Source organism: Aotus nancymaae, unplaced genomic scaffold (assembly GCF_030222135.1).
Source record: "Aotus nancymaae isolate 86718 unplaced genomic scaffold, 86718_ANA_hifiasm-v0.15.2.pri h1tg000028l, whole genome shotgun sequence".
NCBI lineage: Eukaryota > Metazoa > Chordata > Mammalia > Primates > Aotidae > Aotus > Aotus nancymaae.
Genome location: NW_026988441.1, coordinates 33,738,311 through 33,751,395, shown reverse-complemented (window position 1 = coordinate 33,751,395; position 13,085 = coordinate 33,738,311). Strand labels below are relative to the sequence as shown.

Genomic DNA, 13,085 nt, shown 5'->3' with positions numbered 1-13,085 from the left:
TCCCTCATTAATTTGGAACAGCCATTCACCCTCAGATTGGCCCATGTCTCCCCCATCAGACTGTGGGCCCTGTGTCCTTCATCAGCCTGGGAGGCTGTCTCCCCAATAGCAGGGCAAGTTTCTTCCTGCCTAACTGAGGACCACGTCTTCCTTCCAAGCCCCAGACTTGAGGTCACATCCTTCTCTTAGACCAGGGCTCCAGGGATGTCACCTCCATCCTGCAGGCGTGTCTGGGGATGCTGGAGGGCCACGTGTTTTCCCTAAGATCACTTCTGCCGTTTCCATTACGCTGGCTAAAGGTAGGACCTGTGCCTCCCCCACCAGACTGCGAAGGCAGTGTCTCCTCCATCAGACTGGGAGGACAGCATCTCTCCCATAAGACGAGGAGGGTGGAGTCTCTGCTATCAGACTAGGAAGAGTCATGTCTCCCTTGCTAGACTGGGAAGGTGATGTCTCACTCATTAGACTGGGAGGGCGGGGTCTCCACCATTAGACAGGGAAGACAGCATCTCCTCTATCAGACTGGGAGGGCCACCTCCCCCCAACAATGAACTGGGAAGATGATATCTCCTTCATTAGGCTAGGCAGGTGTGTCTGTCTCCTCCATCAGCCTGGGAGGGTGGTGTCCCCGCCATCAGACTTGCAAGGTGGCATCTCCCATATCAAACTGGGAAAGTCACATCTCCCCCATCAAACTGGGAAGGCAGCATCTCCTCCATCAGACTGGGAGGGCCATCATATATCCCCTCATGGAACTGGGAAGATAGTGTCTCCTCTATCAGACTGGAAAACAGGTGTCCCTCTACATCCGATTGGAAGGTGACATCTCCCATGTCAGACTGGGAGAGAGGTGTTCCCTCTATTATACTGAGAAGGCCACACCTCCCCCATCATCTTCCTCCTCCATCAGACAGGGAGGGCAGTGTCTTCCCTATCAGGCTGGGGATGGCGGACAGCAGCTGGTTTGGAGCCTCGTCCTCCCCATAGGGCTCACCGCTGTCCAGCAGCTGCTGCACCACCGGGAAGTTGGCGTGAGACACGGAGTAGTGCAGCGCCGTGTTGCCGTTGCTGTCGGCGATGTTGACCACGTAGTCCAGCAACCGCCCAGACATGGCCCGGAACGTGACCAGGTGCCGCCGCACAAGCTCGGGGTGTGCGTCGCTGCGGCAGGCCAGGCGCAGCCACTCCTGCAGCACCGTGGTGTAGGCCACTTTCTGCATGCGAGTCGGGGGGAAGGGTGTGAGGGCGGGGAGGCTCACTGGGACACCCCCCAACCCCAACGGGCCCCCTGGAGCAAAGTGTGGTGCCCTTGTCCTGGAAAAGGCTCTCAAGGGAAGTGCAGACATCCCTGTCACAATACGACCCTAGGAGTGGGGTGCGGACTCTGTAATCCCCAACACGTTCCCCCGAGGGAGGTGTGAGCACCTCCACCCTGGATATAATTTCTCTCTCTCTCTTTTTTGAGATGGAGTCTCACTCCGTCACCAGGCTGGAATGCAGTGGCGCGATCTCAGCTCACTGCAACCTCTGCCTCCTGGTTTAAATTCACGCGATTCTCCTGCCTCAGCTTCTTGAGTAGCTGAGATTACAGGTTCCCACCACCACACCCAGCTACTTTTTTGTATTTTTTTTTTTTTTTGAGACGGAGTTTCACTCTTATTACCCAGGCTGGAGTGCAATGGCGCGATCTCAGTTCACCGCAACCTCCGCCTCCCGGGTTCAGGCAATTCTCCTGCCTCAGCCTCCTGAGTAGGTGGGATTACAGGCACGCACCACCGTGCCCAGCTAACTTTCTGTATTTTTAGTAGAGACAGGATTTCATCATGTTGACCAGGATGGTCTCGATCTGTTGACCTCGTGATCCACCCGCCTCAGCCTCCCAAAGTGCTGGGATTACAGGCGTGAGCCACCGCGCCCGGCCCCTTTTTTGTATTTTTAATAGAGATGGAGTTTCACCATGTTGGCCAGGATGGTCTTGGTCTCCTGACCTAGTAATCTACCCACCTCAGCCTCCCAAAGTGCTGGGATTACAAGGATGAGCCACCGTGCCCGGCTTTTTTTTTTTTTTTGAGACAGAGTTTTGCTCTTGCTGCCAGGGCTGGAGTACAGTGGTATGATCTCAGCTCACTGCAACCTCCATCTTGGGTTCAAGCAATTCTCCTGCCTCAGTTTACTAAGTAGCTCGGATTACACGCAACTGCCACCACGCCCAGCTAATTTTTGTATGTTCAGTAGAGACAGAATTTTGTCATGTTTTGGCCAGGCTGGTCTTGAACTCTTGACCTCAGGTGATCCACCAGCCTCGGTCTCCCAAAGTGCTGGGATTACAGGCATAAGCCACTGTGCCTGGCCTCTTTTTTTTTTTTTTTTTTTTTAAATGGTGGGGTCTACTCTGTTGCCCAGGCTGGAGTGCAGTGACATGATCAGGGCTCATGGCAGCCTCACCCTCCTAGGCTCAAGCCATCTTCTCATCTCTACCTCCAAGTAGCTGGGACTACAGGCAAGCACCACTATGCCTGGCTAATTTTTAAAAAAATTTGTAGAGGTTGGGTGCAGTGGTTCACGCCTGTAATCCCAGCACTTTGGGAGGCTGCAGTGGGCAGATCACTTGAGGTCACGAGTTGGAGACCAGCCTGGACAACATGGTAAAACCCCATCTCTACTCAAAATTCAAAAAATTAGCCAGGTGTGCTAGTAGTCCCAGCTACTTGGGAGGCTGAGGCAGGAGACTTGCTTGAACCTGGGAGACAGAGGTTGCAGTGAGCTGAGATCGTGCCACTGCACTCCAGCCTGGGCGACAGAGTGAGACTTCGTCACAAAAAACAAAAAGAATTTGTTTGTAGAAATGGGGTCTCACTATGTTGCCCAGGCTGGTCTTGAGCTCCTGGCCTCAAGCAATCCTCCTGCCGTGACCTCCCAAAGCACTGGGATGACAGGGACTGCGCCCGGCCCTGGTTATAATCTCCAAAGTCAAGTGTAGATGCCCAAAAAGGGAAATCTGGATGTCCTTCCCCGGAAGCTCCCAGTAAGAACAGGAACCCCAGGCCAGGCTTGGCCAGTGAAGGGTCATCCTCCAGCCTCTCCCTATCTCCCTGGCCTCTCTCCGAGGCCCATGACTCGAGCACCACCCACCCCCAAGCTTCAGGCTTGGGTCTTAGAGTCCCCACTAGGCAGGAGCAGGAAGTCACTGAGGATGAGAGGCCACAGGTGTGGTGGGAGTAGGGGTCCGGGGGGGCCCAGGGCGAGACCGTACCAGCTCCCGCTCTGTGAGGGCGTTGGGATTGTCCAGGTACTTTTCCAGGGCCAAGCAGGCTGAGATGAGGTCAGGGCTTAGCTCCATCCTGCCAGGAACAGACAAGCAGAGGACTAAGTAACCCCCAGCCCCCTGTGTTCTCCCTTCAAATCCTCATATCCCACTCTGGTGCCTGGGAAGGGACTTGACATTCTGCACCATGTCACCCACACTAGGGTCACCTGAATGGTGGCATCTCAGACCCTCCTTCACCCGAGACACACATTTACATTGCACCCCAAAAGGCAGATGTGGGGAACACACAGAACCCCAAGGGAGAATGGACACAGAAGACAAAGTTTATTCTAATTGCCCACTGGCAGATAGAAAATATTTCCCAAGGGCAATTTTTTTCACCAGGGATATAAGAAAGAGACATAAACAGAACAGGCAGGTAGAGGGAACATCCCAAAGTAGGTGGGTAACTTCAGGAGAAACTTTGGCTGGCCCCCTAAATCCTAACCCTGACAACCCAAAATACTTCCACCAGGGCCTTTAGCAAAGCCTCCAGAACTGCAGATGCCCAGAAGGAGCAAGTGATTTGCTAATTCAGACTAAAGTGAGCATGACTGATAGGAGGGTCCTTCAAAGGGCTTGGATGGTGGGGTTTGAGGTGTGGGTCATCCACCCCTGGCCCTGCTTAAATCCCTCCCACCCACAAAACTGACCTGATCTCCTCGTCTGTGTTTGATCCTGATGCCCCCTCTGCTGTGGGTATGTGCTGAGATTCTCGAGACAGTTGGCATTCCTGCCGGCTGGTCTTGGCCACTGCCGTCCCTGCAGGCCTGAGCTGGGGGGCTTCAGCCACACTCGGAATCCTCTCCCCCGGCTCTGGGGCCTCGTTCTCTGTGCTGTCATTGTCTGAGATGTTCTCTGTTGTGCTGGAGTCCTCGGATGACGACTCATACCTGGGGAGGAACGAGCAGGGCGGGGGAGATGCTGCAGATGGGATGAGAAGTGGCGGGAAAAGAAGGCAAGGATCTGGCTACCTGACCTCTGTGGACGTCAGCTTCCCCTTCTGTTCAATGGCAGTATTGGCATTTCAGGGCTGCGGGGATGTGGTCTACAGCAACGGGCACACAGTAAGTGCTCAGGAGCATCAGCAGTGGTTGTGAGCATGCTTGGGGCGAGGGGCACTGCTTTTCACTTGCTGCTCTTTGACATTTCTAGCATACCGCCCCGTTTTTTTTTTTTTTTTTTTTTTTTTTTTTTGAGATGGAGTCTCACTCTGTTGCCCAGGCTGGAGTCCAGTGGCGCAATCTCGGCTCACTGCAACCTCCATCTCCTGGATTCAAGCAATTCTCCTGCTTCAACCTCCTGGGTAGCTGGGATTACAGGCGTCCACCACCACGCACAGCTAATGTTTTTATTTTTAATAGAGACAGGGTTTCATTATTTGGTCAGGCTGGTCTCAAACTCCTGACCTCAAGTGATCCACCCACCTCAGCCTCCCAGAGTGCTGGGATTACAGGCATGAGCCACGACGCCCGGCCACCCACCCCCGACTTTTTAAGATCGGGTCTGACTCTGTAGCCCAGGCTATCGCCCAGTGGTGCAATCTCGGCTCACTGCAACCTCTGCCTCCTGGGTTCAAGCAATTCTCCTGCTTCAGCCTCCAGAGTAGCTGGGATGACCGCTTATACCACTGTGCTCAGCTAATTTTTGTATTTTTTAGTAGAGACAGTGTTTTGCTACGTTGGCCAGACTGGTCTCAAACTCCTGAGCTCAGGTGATCCACCTGCCTTAGCCCCCCTGAGTGCTGGGATTACAGGCGTGAGTCATTGCACGCAACCTCTAGTCTTTTTTTTTTTTTTTTTTGAGATGGAGTCTCGCTCTGTTGCCCAGGCTAGAGTGCAATAGTGAGATCTAGGTTCACTGCAACCTCTGCCTCCTGGGTTAAGCGATTCTCCTGCCTCAGCCTCCCAAGTAGCTGGAACTGTGCCCACCACACCCAGCTATTTTTTTTTTTTGTATTTTTAGTAGAGATGGGGTTTCATGATGTTGGCCAGGCTGGTCTTGAACTCCTGAGCTCAAGTGATCCATCCGCCTCGGCCTCCCAAAGTGCTGGGATTATAGGCGTGAGCCACCGCGCCCGGCGTCCTCTAGCCCTTTTAACACAGGTGATTCACACTCTCATCCCACGGCAAACAGCGCTCTCTCGTGTTTCTTGCTGCCTCTGGACAAAAACCTAATCAAGCTTCTAGGCTCGGCACTCAAGGCCCCAAACCAATCATCACTCCCTGCACCTCCTGCTTCTCACATCACTCTGCTTTCTCGCCTCTGAGCCTTTACCCACACTGTGCCCCTGCCAGGAGAGCCCCCCCCCCATTGCCCTCTCTTTGCCTTGCTGGCTTCCACTTCTCCTGCAGCACCTGCGTCTCCTCCTTCTGGAACCCCCCTAAGGCCACCTGTGTCTTTCTTGAGGCCCCCGTACCACCTGAGTGTCGTCCCCCTCACGGCTCCAACCACAACCTGATAAGTGGCTCCAACTATCCATCAGCGCCCAGCTCCGCACTGGACCAGGAGCTCTATCAGGGCAGGAAGTGGAGTCTGGCACCTTCCGTGGGGTAGTGCAGTGCAGTGGTTACACCCTGAGCAGTTGAGCCAGGCCACCCAGGGCCAACTCCTGGGACACTGAGTGAGCTCCAGCAACGCGCTCAGCCTCCTCATTCCTCAGTTTCCTCATCTCTCCATTGTGGTTTGATTAAACAAATTAACCAAAGCAAGGGGCTCGGAACGAGGAAATTAGGAGGCTCTTGTGTGTGTATGAATGGAGGAAGGGGCGGGAAGTGTGGAGTGGGGGGGGTCTTCTCCTCTCACCCGCCATTGACCCCCACGAACTGGAGGCTCCTCTGGTGGGTCGTGGGGTCTGCAATCTCCTCTTTCCGTTTCATGATAGATTGCACGCCTGCCGGAGGCCCGCCTGGAGGGGAGGACAGAAGCGGTGTTGTGAGAACCCTTCAAGGCTAGACTCCGAGTTGAAGTCATTCAGGTGCCCCATCCCTCTTGGTGGCCACCCACCACTTACCGGCGCCCCTGGCCTCCTCAGACTCTCGGGAGGCTGCTTGTCTGGTGGGCTCCCTGTGGGTGGTGTCCTGGGTGGGCACCCAGCCTGGGGTCTTCTCAGGCTCTGTCAGGGAGGCTACCTCGGACCCTGGGGGTGACGAGGATGATTCAACAGGAACTTGTGGGAGGCCTGGAGGGACAGGAAATGAGGTGTCTGCTAAAAGCCAAACAACCACACTGTGGGTCACAGACCCCAGGCTGGGTGCTGTCCAAGGGCTGATTTTCGTGTTACCACATCCAGTCTTCCTGGACCTCAGAGGGAAGCTGGATTATTATGAATGAGGAAACTGAGGCACAGAGCTGCCAAGGTCACCCCTTGAGCAGGTGGCAGAATCCACTTCCAACAGCGGTTTGGTGCCTGCCCAGCAGCTAGTCAGGGACAGGGACAACCCTGTGGATATTCCTGGCTTCAGCCTGAGTGAGCTCTAAACGTAAGCTCTGACCAGGCGCGGTGGCTCACGCCTGTCATTACAGCAATTTGGGAGGCCAAGGCGGGTGGATCACCTGAGATCAGTAGTTCCAGACCAGCCTGGCCAACCTGGTGAAATCCTGTCTCTACTAAAAATACAAAAATTAGCTGGGCATGGTGGCGAACACCTATAGTCCCAGCTACGCGGGAGGCTGAGGCAGGAGAATTACTTGAACCCTGGAGGCGGAGGTTGCAGTGAGCAGAGATCACGCCACTGCAATTCAGCCTAGCAACAGAGCAAGACCCTGCCTCTTTAAAAAAATCAGATGGGCCAGGAGTGGTGGCTCACGCCTGTAATCCAAGCACTTTGGAGGCTAAGGCGGGCGGATCACCTGAGGTTGGGAGTTCAAGACTAGCCTGACCAACATGGTGAAACCCTGTCTTTAAAAAAAAAAATTAGGGGCCGGACGCGGTGGCTCAAGCCTGTAATCCCAGCACTTTGGGAGGCCGAGGCGGGTGGATCACGAGGTCAAGAGATCGAGACCATCCTGGTCAACATGGTGAAACCCCGTCTCTACTAATACAAAAAATTAGCTGGGCACGGTGGCGCGTGCCTGTAATCCCAGCTACTCAGGAGGCTGAGGCAGGAGAATTGCCTGAACCCAGGAGGCGGAGATTGCGGTGAGCCGAGATCGCGCCATTGCGCTCCAGCCTGGGTATCAAGAGTGAAACTCCGTCTCAAAAAAAAAAAAAAAAAAAAAAAAAAAAAAAAAAAATTAAAAAAAAATCAGATAAAAACATGTCTTGGCTGCCAGGCTCATGCCTGTAATCCCAGCACTTTCAGAGGCCATGGTGGGCGGATCACAAGGTCAGGAGTTCAAGACCAGCCTAGTCAACATGGTGAAATGCCGTCTCTACTAAAAATATAAAAATCAGCTGGGCGTGGTGGTGGGCATTTGTAATTCCAGTGACTCAGGAGGCTGAGGTGTGAGATTCGCTTGAACCTGGGAGGTGAGGTTGCAGTGAGCCGAGATCATGCCACTGCACTCCATCCAGCCTGGGGGACAGAGCAAGACTCTGTCACCAATAAAAAAAAAAAAAGAGGCCAGGCGTGGTGGCTCACGCCTGTAATCTCAGCACTTTGGGAGGCCGAGGTGGGCGGATCACCTGAGGTCAGGAGTTCAAGACCAGCCTGGCCAACATGGTGAAACTCTGTCTTAAAAAAAAAAAAAAAAAGAAATCCTGGGAAGCCATAAAATGAGGTGGAGCATTATACTAAGTGAAAGAAGCCAGATGCAAAAGAGACAAAAACATTGCATGATTCCACTCACACGAGGTCCCTAGAGTTGTCAAGATTTATTATCATTATTATTTGCTACAGACTCTCATTCCATTGATCAGGCTGGAGTGCAGTGGTGCGATCTCGGCTCACTGCAAACTCTGCCTCCTGGGTTCAAGTGATTCTCCTGCCTCAGTCTCCTGAATAGCTGGGATTTTAGGTGCCCAGCATAAAAAATAAATTTTGTATTTGTAGTAGAGACAGGGTTTTACCACGTTGGCCAGGCTGATCTCGAACTCCTGACCTCAGGTGATCTGCCTGCCTCAGCCTCCCAAAGTGCTGGGGTTACAGGTGTGAACCACCGCGCCTGGCCCTAGAGTGGTCAGATTTAAACAGACAGAAAATAGAACAGTGGGTGCCAGGGACTGGGGAAGGGGAATGGGAAGTGAGTGTTTAATGGGGCCAGAGTTTCAGTTTGGAAAGATAAGTAAGTTCTAAAGATGGATGGTGGTGACGGTTGCACAATAGTGTGAATGGGCCGGACGCAGTGGCTCACACCTATAATCCCAGGACTTTGGGAGGCTGAGGTGGAAGGATCACTTGAGCCCAGGAGGGTGAGACCAGCTTGGGCAACATAAGGAGATCCTGTTCCTAAAAAACATAAGAAAAACAAAACAAAACAAAATGACGCAAATGTACTTAATGTCACTGAATGATATATCCAAAAATGGCTAACAGGGTAAGTTGTTTTTTTTTTTTTTGAGATGGAGTTTTGCTCTACTGCCCAGGCTGGAGTGCAACGGCGTGATCTCGGCTCACCGCAACCTCAGCCCCCTGAGTTCAAGCGATTCTCCTGCCTCAGCCTCCAGAGTAGCTGGGATTACAGGTGTGTGCCACCACACCAGGCTAATTTTGTATTTTTAGTAGAGATGGGGTTTTGCCATGTTGGCCAGGCTGGTCTCGAACTCCTCACCTCCAGTGATCCACCCACTTCGGCCTCCCAAAGTGTTGGGATTACAGGCGTGAGCCACCATGCCCAGCCAGAGGGTAAATTTTATGTTGTATGTATGTTACCACAATAGTTTAAAAAGTGAAAAAATTTGAGAGGCTGAGGCAGGAGGATCACTTGAGGCTAGGAGTTCAAGACCAGCCTAGGCAACATAGCGAGGCTCCATCTCTACAAAAAATTTAAAGATTAGCCAGGTGTAGTGGAGTGTGCCTACAGCTACTTGGGACTATACACGGCTGAGATGAGAGGATCACTTAAGCTCGAGAGTTTGAGGTTACACTGAGCTATGATAACACTGCTGTACTCCAGCCTGGGTGACTGAGTGAAACCCCTGTTTTAAAAAAAAAAAGGGGGCCGGGTGCGGTGATTCATACCTGTAATCCCAGCACTTTGGGAGGCAGAGGCGGGCGGATCACCTGAGCTCAGGGTTTGAGACCAGCCTGGTCAACATGGTGAAACCTTGGTTCTACTAAAAATACAAAAATTAGCTGGGTGTGGTGGCGTGTGCCTGTAATCCCAGCTACTAGGGAGGCTGAGGCAGGAGAATTGCTTGAACCCAGGAGGTAGAGGTTACAGTGAGCCAAGATCACACCACTGCACTCCAGCCTGGGTGAAAGAGTGAGACTCCATCTCAAAAAAAAAGAAAAGTGAAAAAAATAAAACCAAAGAAACTAGAGTAAAACTAAAGCCCATTCTGCCCCAACAGAAATGCAGGAAGTGACTTCAAAGCTTGGGATGGCTCCTTCCAGTCTAAGGAGTTCAAGGTTAGACATGGAATGCTAGAATAACAACAAGTAATAATAAAATTGATCATACTTATTATTGTTATCCCACTGGGGAATGGGGCCAGCTGACACCAAAATTTACACAAAAGAACTAAAGTCCAGTGATGAGCTAAGACAATTCTGCAAAACAAGAGCAAGGGAGTAGTCAGTCTGTGAGAGAGTAAAACATATTTCAAAGTCACAACCATCAGAACAGCAGGGCATTTTTGCATTAACAAATGGACCAATGGGACAGAGAAGACAGCCCAGCACAGGCTCCAATCTTTGGGCACTGAGGGTAAGACAGAGGGGGTTTCCACAAGTCAGTGGGAAAGGGTGGATTCCATGGTGTGGTTTTGGGAGAAGCAGCTTACTTTCCATGAGAAAAGTCAAGCTGGATCTCTAACTCATATTATACACAAGAAAGAAATTGTGGGCCGGGCGTGATGGCTCACAGCTGTAATCCCAGCACTTTGGGAGGCTGAGGCGGGCAGATCACAAGGTTCAGGAGATCAAGACCATCCTGGCCAACATGGTGAAACCCCATCTCGACTAAAAATATAAAAATTAGCTGGGCATGGTTGCGTGTATCTGTAATCCCAGCTACTCGAGAGGCTGAGGCAGGAGAATCGCTTGAACCTGGGAGTCGAAGTTTGCAGTGAGCCAAGATCGCACCACAGTATTCTATCCTGGCAAAAGAGGGAGACTCTGTCTCAAAAAAAAAAATTGTGAAGGATTAAGATGAAAGTACAACTACAAAGCTAAAGGGTATAATGTAGCAGAGTATCAGGGACTCAGGAAGGGGAAAGATTCATTCATTCATTCATGTTCAATCCTTCATTCATTCATATTCATTCATTCAGTGACAGGGTCTCACTCTGTTGTCCAGGCTGGAGTGCAGCACCATGATCACAGCTCACTACAGCTTCCAACTCCTGGGCTCAAGCAATCCGCCCACTTCAGCCTCCCAAGTAGCTGGGATTACAGGCACGCAACATCATTCCTGGCTAACTTTTGTATTTTGTAGAGATGAGGGTCTTACTATGTTGCGTAGGCTGGCCCTGAACTCCTAGACTCAAGCAATTTTCCCACCAAAGTGCTGAGATTACAGGTATGAGTCAATATGCCTAGTTAAGATTCTTTTAAAAATTCCTCCAAGCATAATCCATAAATGCAGAACACAATGGTCTTAACTATGTCCAAAATGAAGACTTCTGGCTGGGCGCGGTGGCTCACGCCTGTAATCGCAGCACTTTGGGAGGCCAAAGTGGGCGAATCACCTGAGGTAAGGAGTTCGAGACCAGCCTGGCCAACACGGTGAAACCCAGTCTCTACTGAAAATACAAAAATTAGCCAGGTGTGGTGGCGGGCATCTGTAATGCCAGCTACTTGGGAGGGTGAGGCAGGAGAATCGCTGGAACCTGGAAGGCGGAGGTTGCAGTGAGCTGAGATTGTGCCATTGCACTCCAGCCTGGATGACAGAACAAGGCTCCATCTCAAAAACAAAAACAAAAACAAAAATAAAAATGAAGACCTTTAAGATCCTCATGGGTGTGGAGGGTGGTGCCAAAGATTTGCACAGGCAAGGGATAATCTTCTAGAACAGGGTCTGAACAAACTTTCTGGAAAGGGCTAGATAGCAAACATTCTTGGTTACAGCAAACATTCTTGGTTACGTCAAACGTAGTAAGGACTTGGTTGTAACTGCTCAACTCCGGCACAGTTCTAATGCAAAACCAGCCATAGACAGTATGTAAATGATTCCATGTGGCTGTATCCAATAGGTCTGAATTTCATATAATCTTGTTCATGTCAAGACATTTTTTTTTTGAGACAGGGTGAGACTCTGTTTCTATTTTTTTTTTTTTTTTTGAGACAGAGTTTTTCTCTTGTTACCCGGGCTGGAGTGCAATGGTACGATCTCGGCTCACCGCAACCTCCACCTCCTGGGTTCAAGCAATTCTCCTGCCTCAGCCTCCTGAGTAGCTGGGATTACAGGCACACACCACCATGCCCGGCTAATTTTTGTATTGTTGTAGAGACAGGTTTCACCATGTTGGCCAGGCTGGTCTCAAACTCCTGACCTCAGGTGATCCGCCCACCTGGGCCTTCCAAAGCGCTGGGATTACAAGGGGGAGTCACTGTGCCCGGTCTACTTTAGGCAACTTCCGTTGCCCAGGCTGGAGTTCGAGCATAGCTTGATGCAGCCTCGAAATCCTGGGAAACATGGTGGAATCCTATCTTTACACACACACACACACACACACACACACACACACACACACACACAAAATTCTGGGCTCAAGAAACCCTCCTGCCTCAGCATGAGTAGCTGGGACTACACATGTGTGCCACCATGCCAAGCTAATTTTTAATTTTTTTGTAGAGATGGGGTCTCACTATATTGCCCAGACTGGTCTCAAACTCCTGGCCTCAGGCGATCCTTCTGCCTTGGCCTCCCAAAGTGCTGGCATTACAGGTGTGAGCCACTGCACTTGGCCCAAAATACACTTCTAAAATCGTTCGACCATTTAAAAAAATATAAAAATCATTCTTAGCTGTGGGTGGTAGAAAAACAGGTGTCAGGCTGTATCTGGCCCATAGGCCATAGTTTGCCCGTCTTGATTCTGCAAGATACCAGGAACTTCTAAAAACCGCTCAGAGAAAAAATGGACAAAAGGCTACAAGTAAATGACGTACAGAGGAAGCTTCCTGGGCTCACACGCAGAGCCGCATCTCACTGCCTGTCAGAGACATGCCAATGAAAACAGCAAGGAGGGCTGAGTTCCGAGACCCATGTCTGTAATCCCAGCACTTAGGAAGGCTGAGGTGCATCACTTCAACTCAAGAATTCAAGACCAACCTGGGCAACACAGCAAGACCCCGTCTCTACAAAAAATTACCCAAATGTGGTGATGCAGGCCTTTAGACTTAGCTACTAAGGAGGCTGAGGTGGGAGGATCACCTGAGCCCAGGAGGTTGGGGCTGCAGTGAACCATGACTGTGCCACTGCACTCCAGCCTGGGTGACACGATGAGACCCTGTCTCATAAAACAAACATAACAGTAAGGAGATACCATTACGTAGCAGCTATCAGATAGGTTAAAAAAAAATTAGAAAGATGGGGCCGGGCTCAGTAGCTCACACCTGTAATTGCAGCCGTTTGGGAGGCCGAGGAGGGAAGATCACGAGGTCAAGAGTTCGAGACCAGCCTCGCCAACATGGTGACACCCCGTCTCTACTAAAAATACAATTAGCCAGGTGAG

At 51.2% G+C, this 13,085-nt stretch overlaps 1 protein-coding gene across 2 annotated transcripts in view; it reads right to left on the bottom strand.

The window, feature by feature from the left end:
- KANK2 (KN motif and ankyrin repeat domains 2) overlaps positions 1–13,085 on the bottom strand; it is a 33,916-nt gene that overhangs the window by 7,002 nt on the left and 13,829 nt on the right. For both annotated transcript variants that reach the window (XR_010344362.1, XM_064381852.1), the window contains exons 5-9: positions 6,321–6,488; positions 6,113–6,215; positions 3,961–4,200; positions 3,254–3,341; positions 995–1,214 (exon numbers count right to left, since the gene is read on the bottom strand). Coding sequence is in view for 1 of the 2 variants with exons in the window: in XM_064381852.1 (XP_064237922.1) it covers positions 995–1,214; positions 3,254–3,341; positions 3,961–4,200; positions 6,113–6,215; positions 6,321–6,488 (819 nt within the window). In the remaining variant the exon portion in view is untranslated. The remainder of the gene's footprint in view (positions 1–994; positions 1,215–3,253; positions 3,342–3,960; positions 4,201–6,112; positions 6,216–6,320; positions 6,489–13,085) is intronic.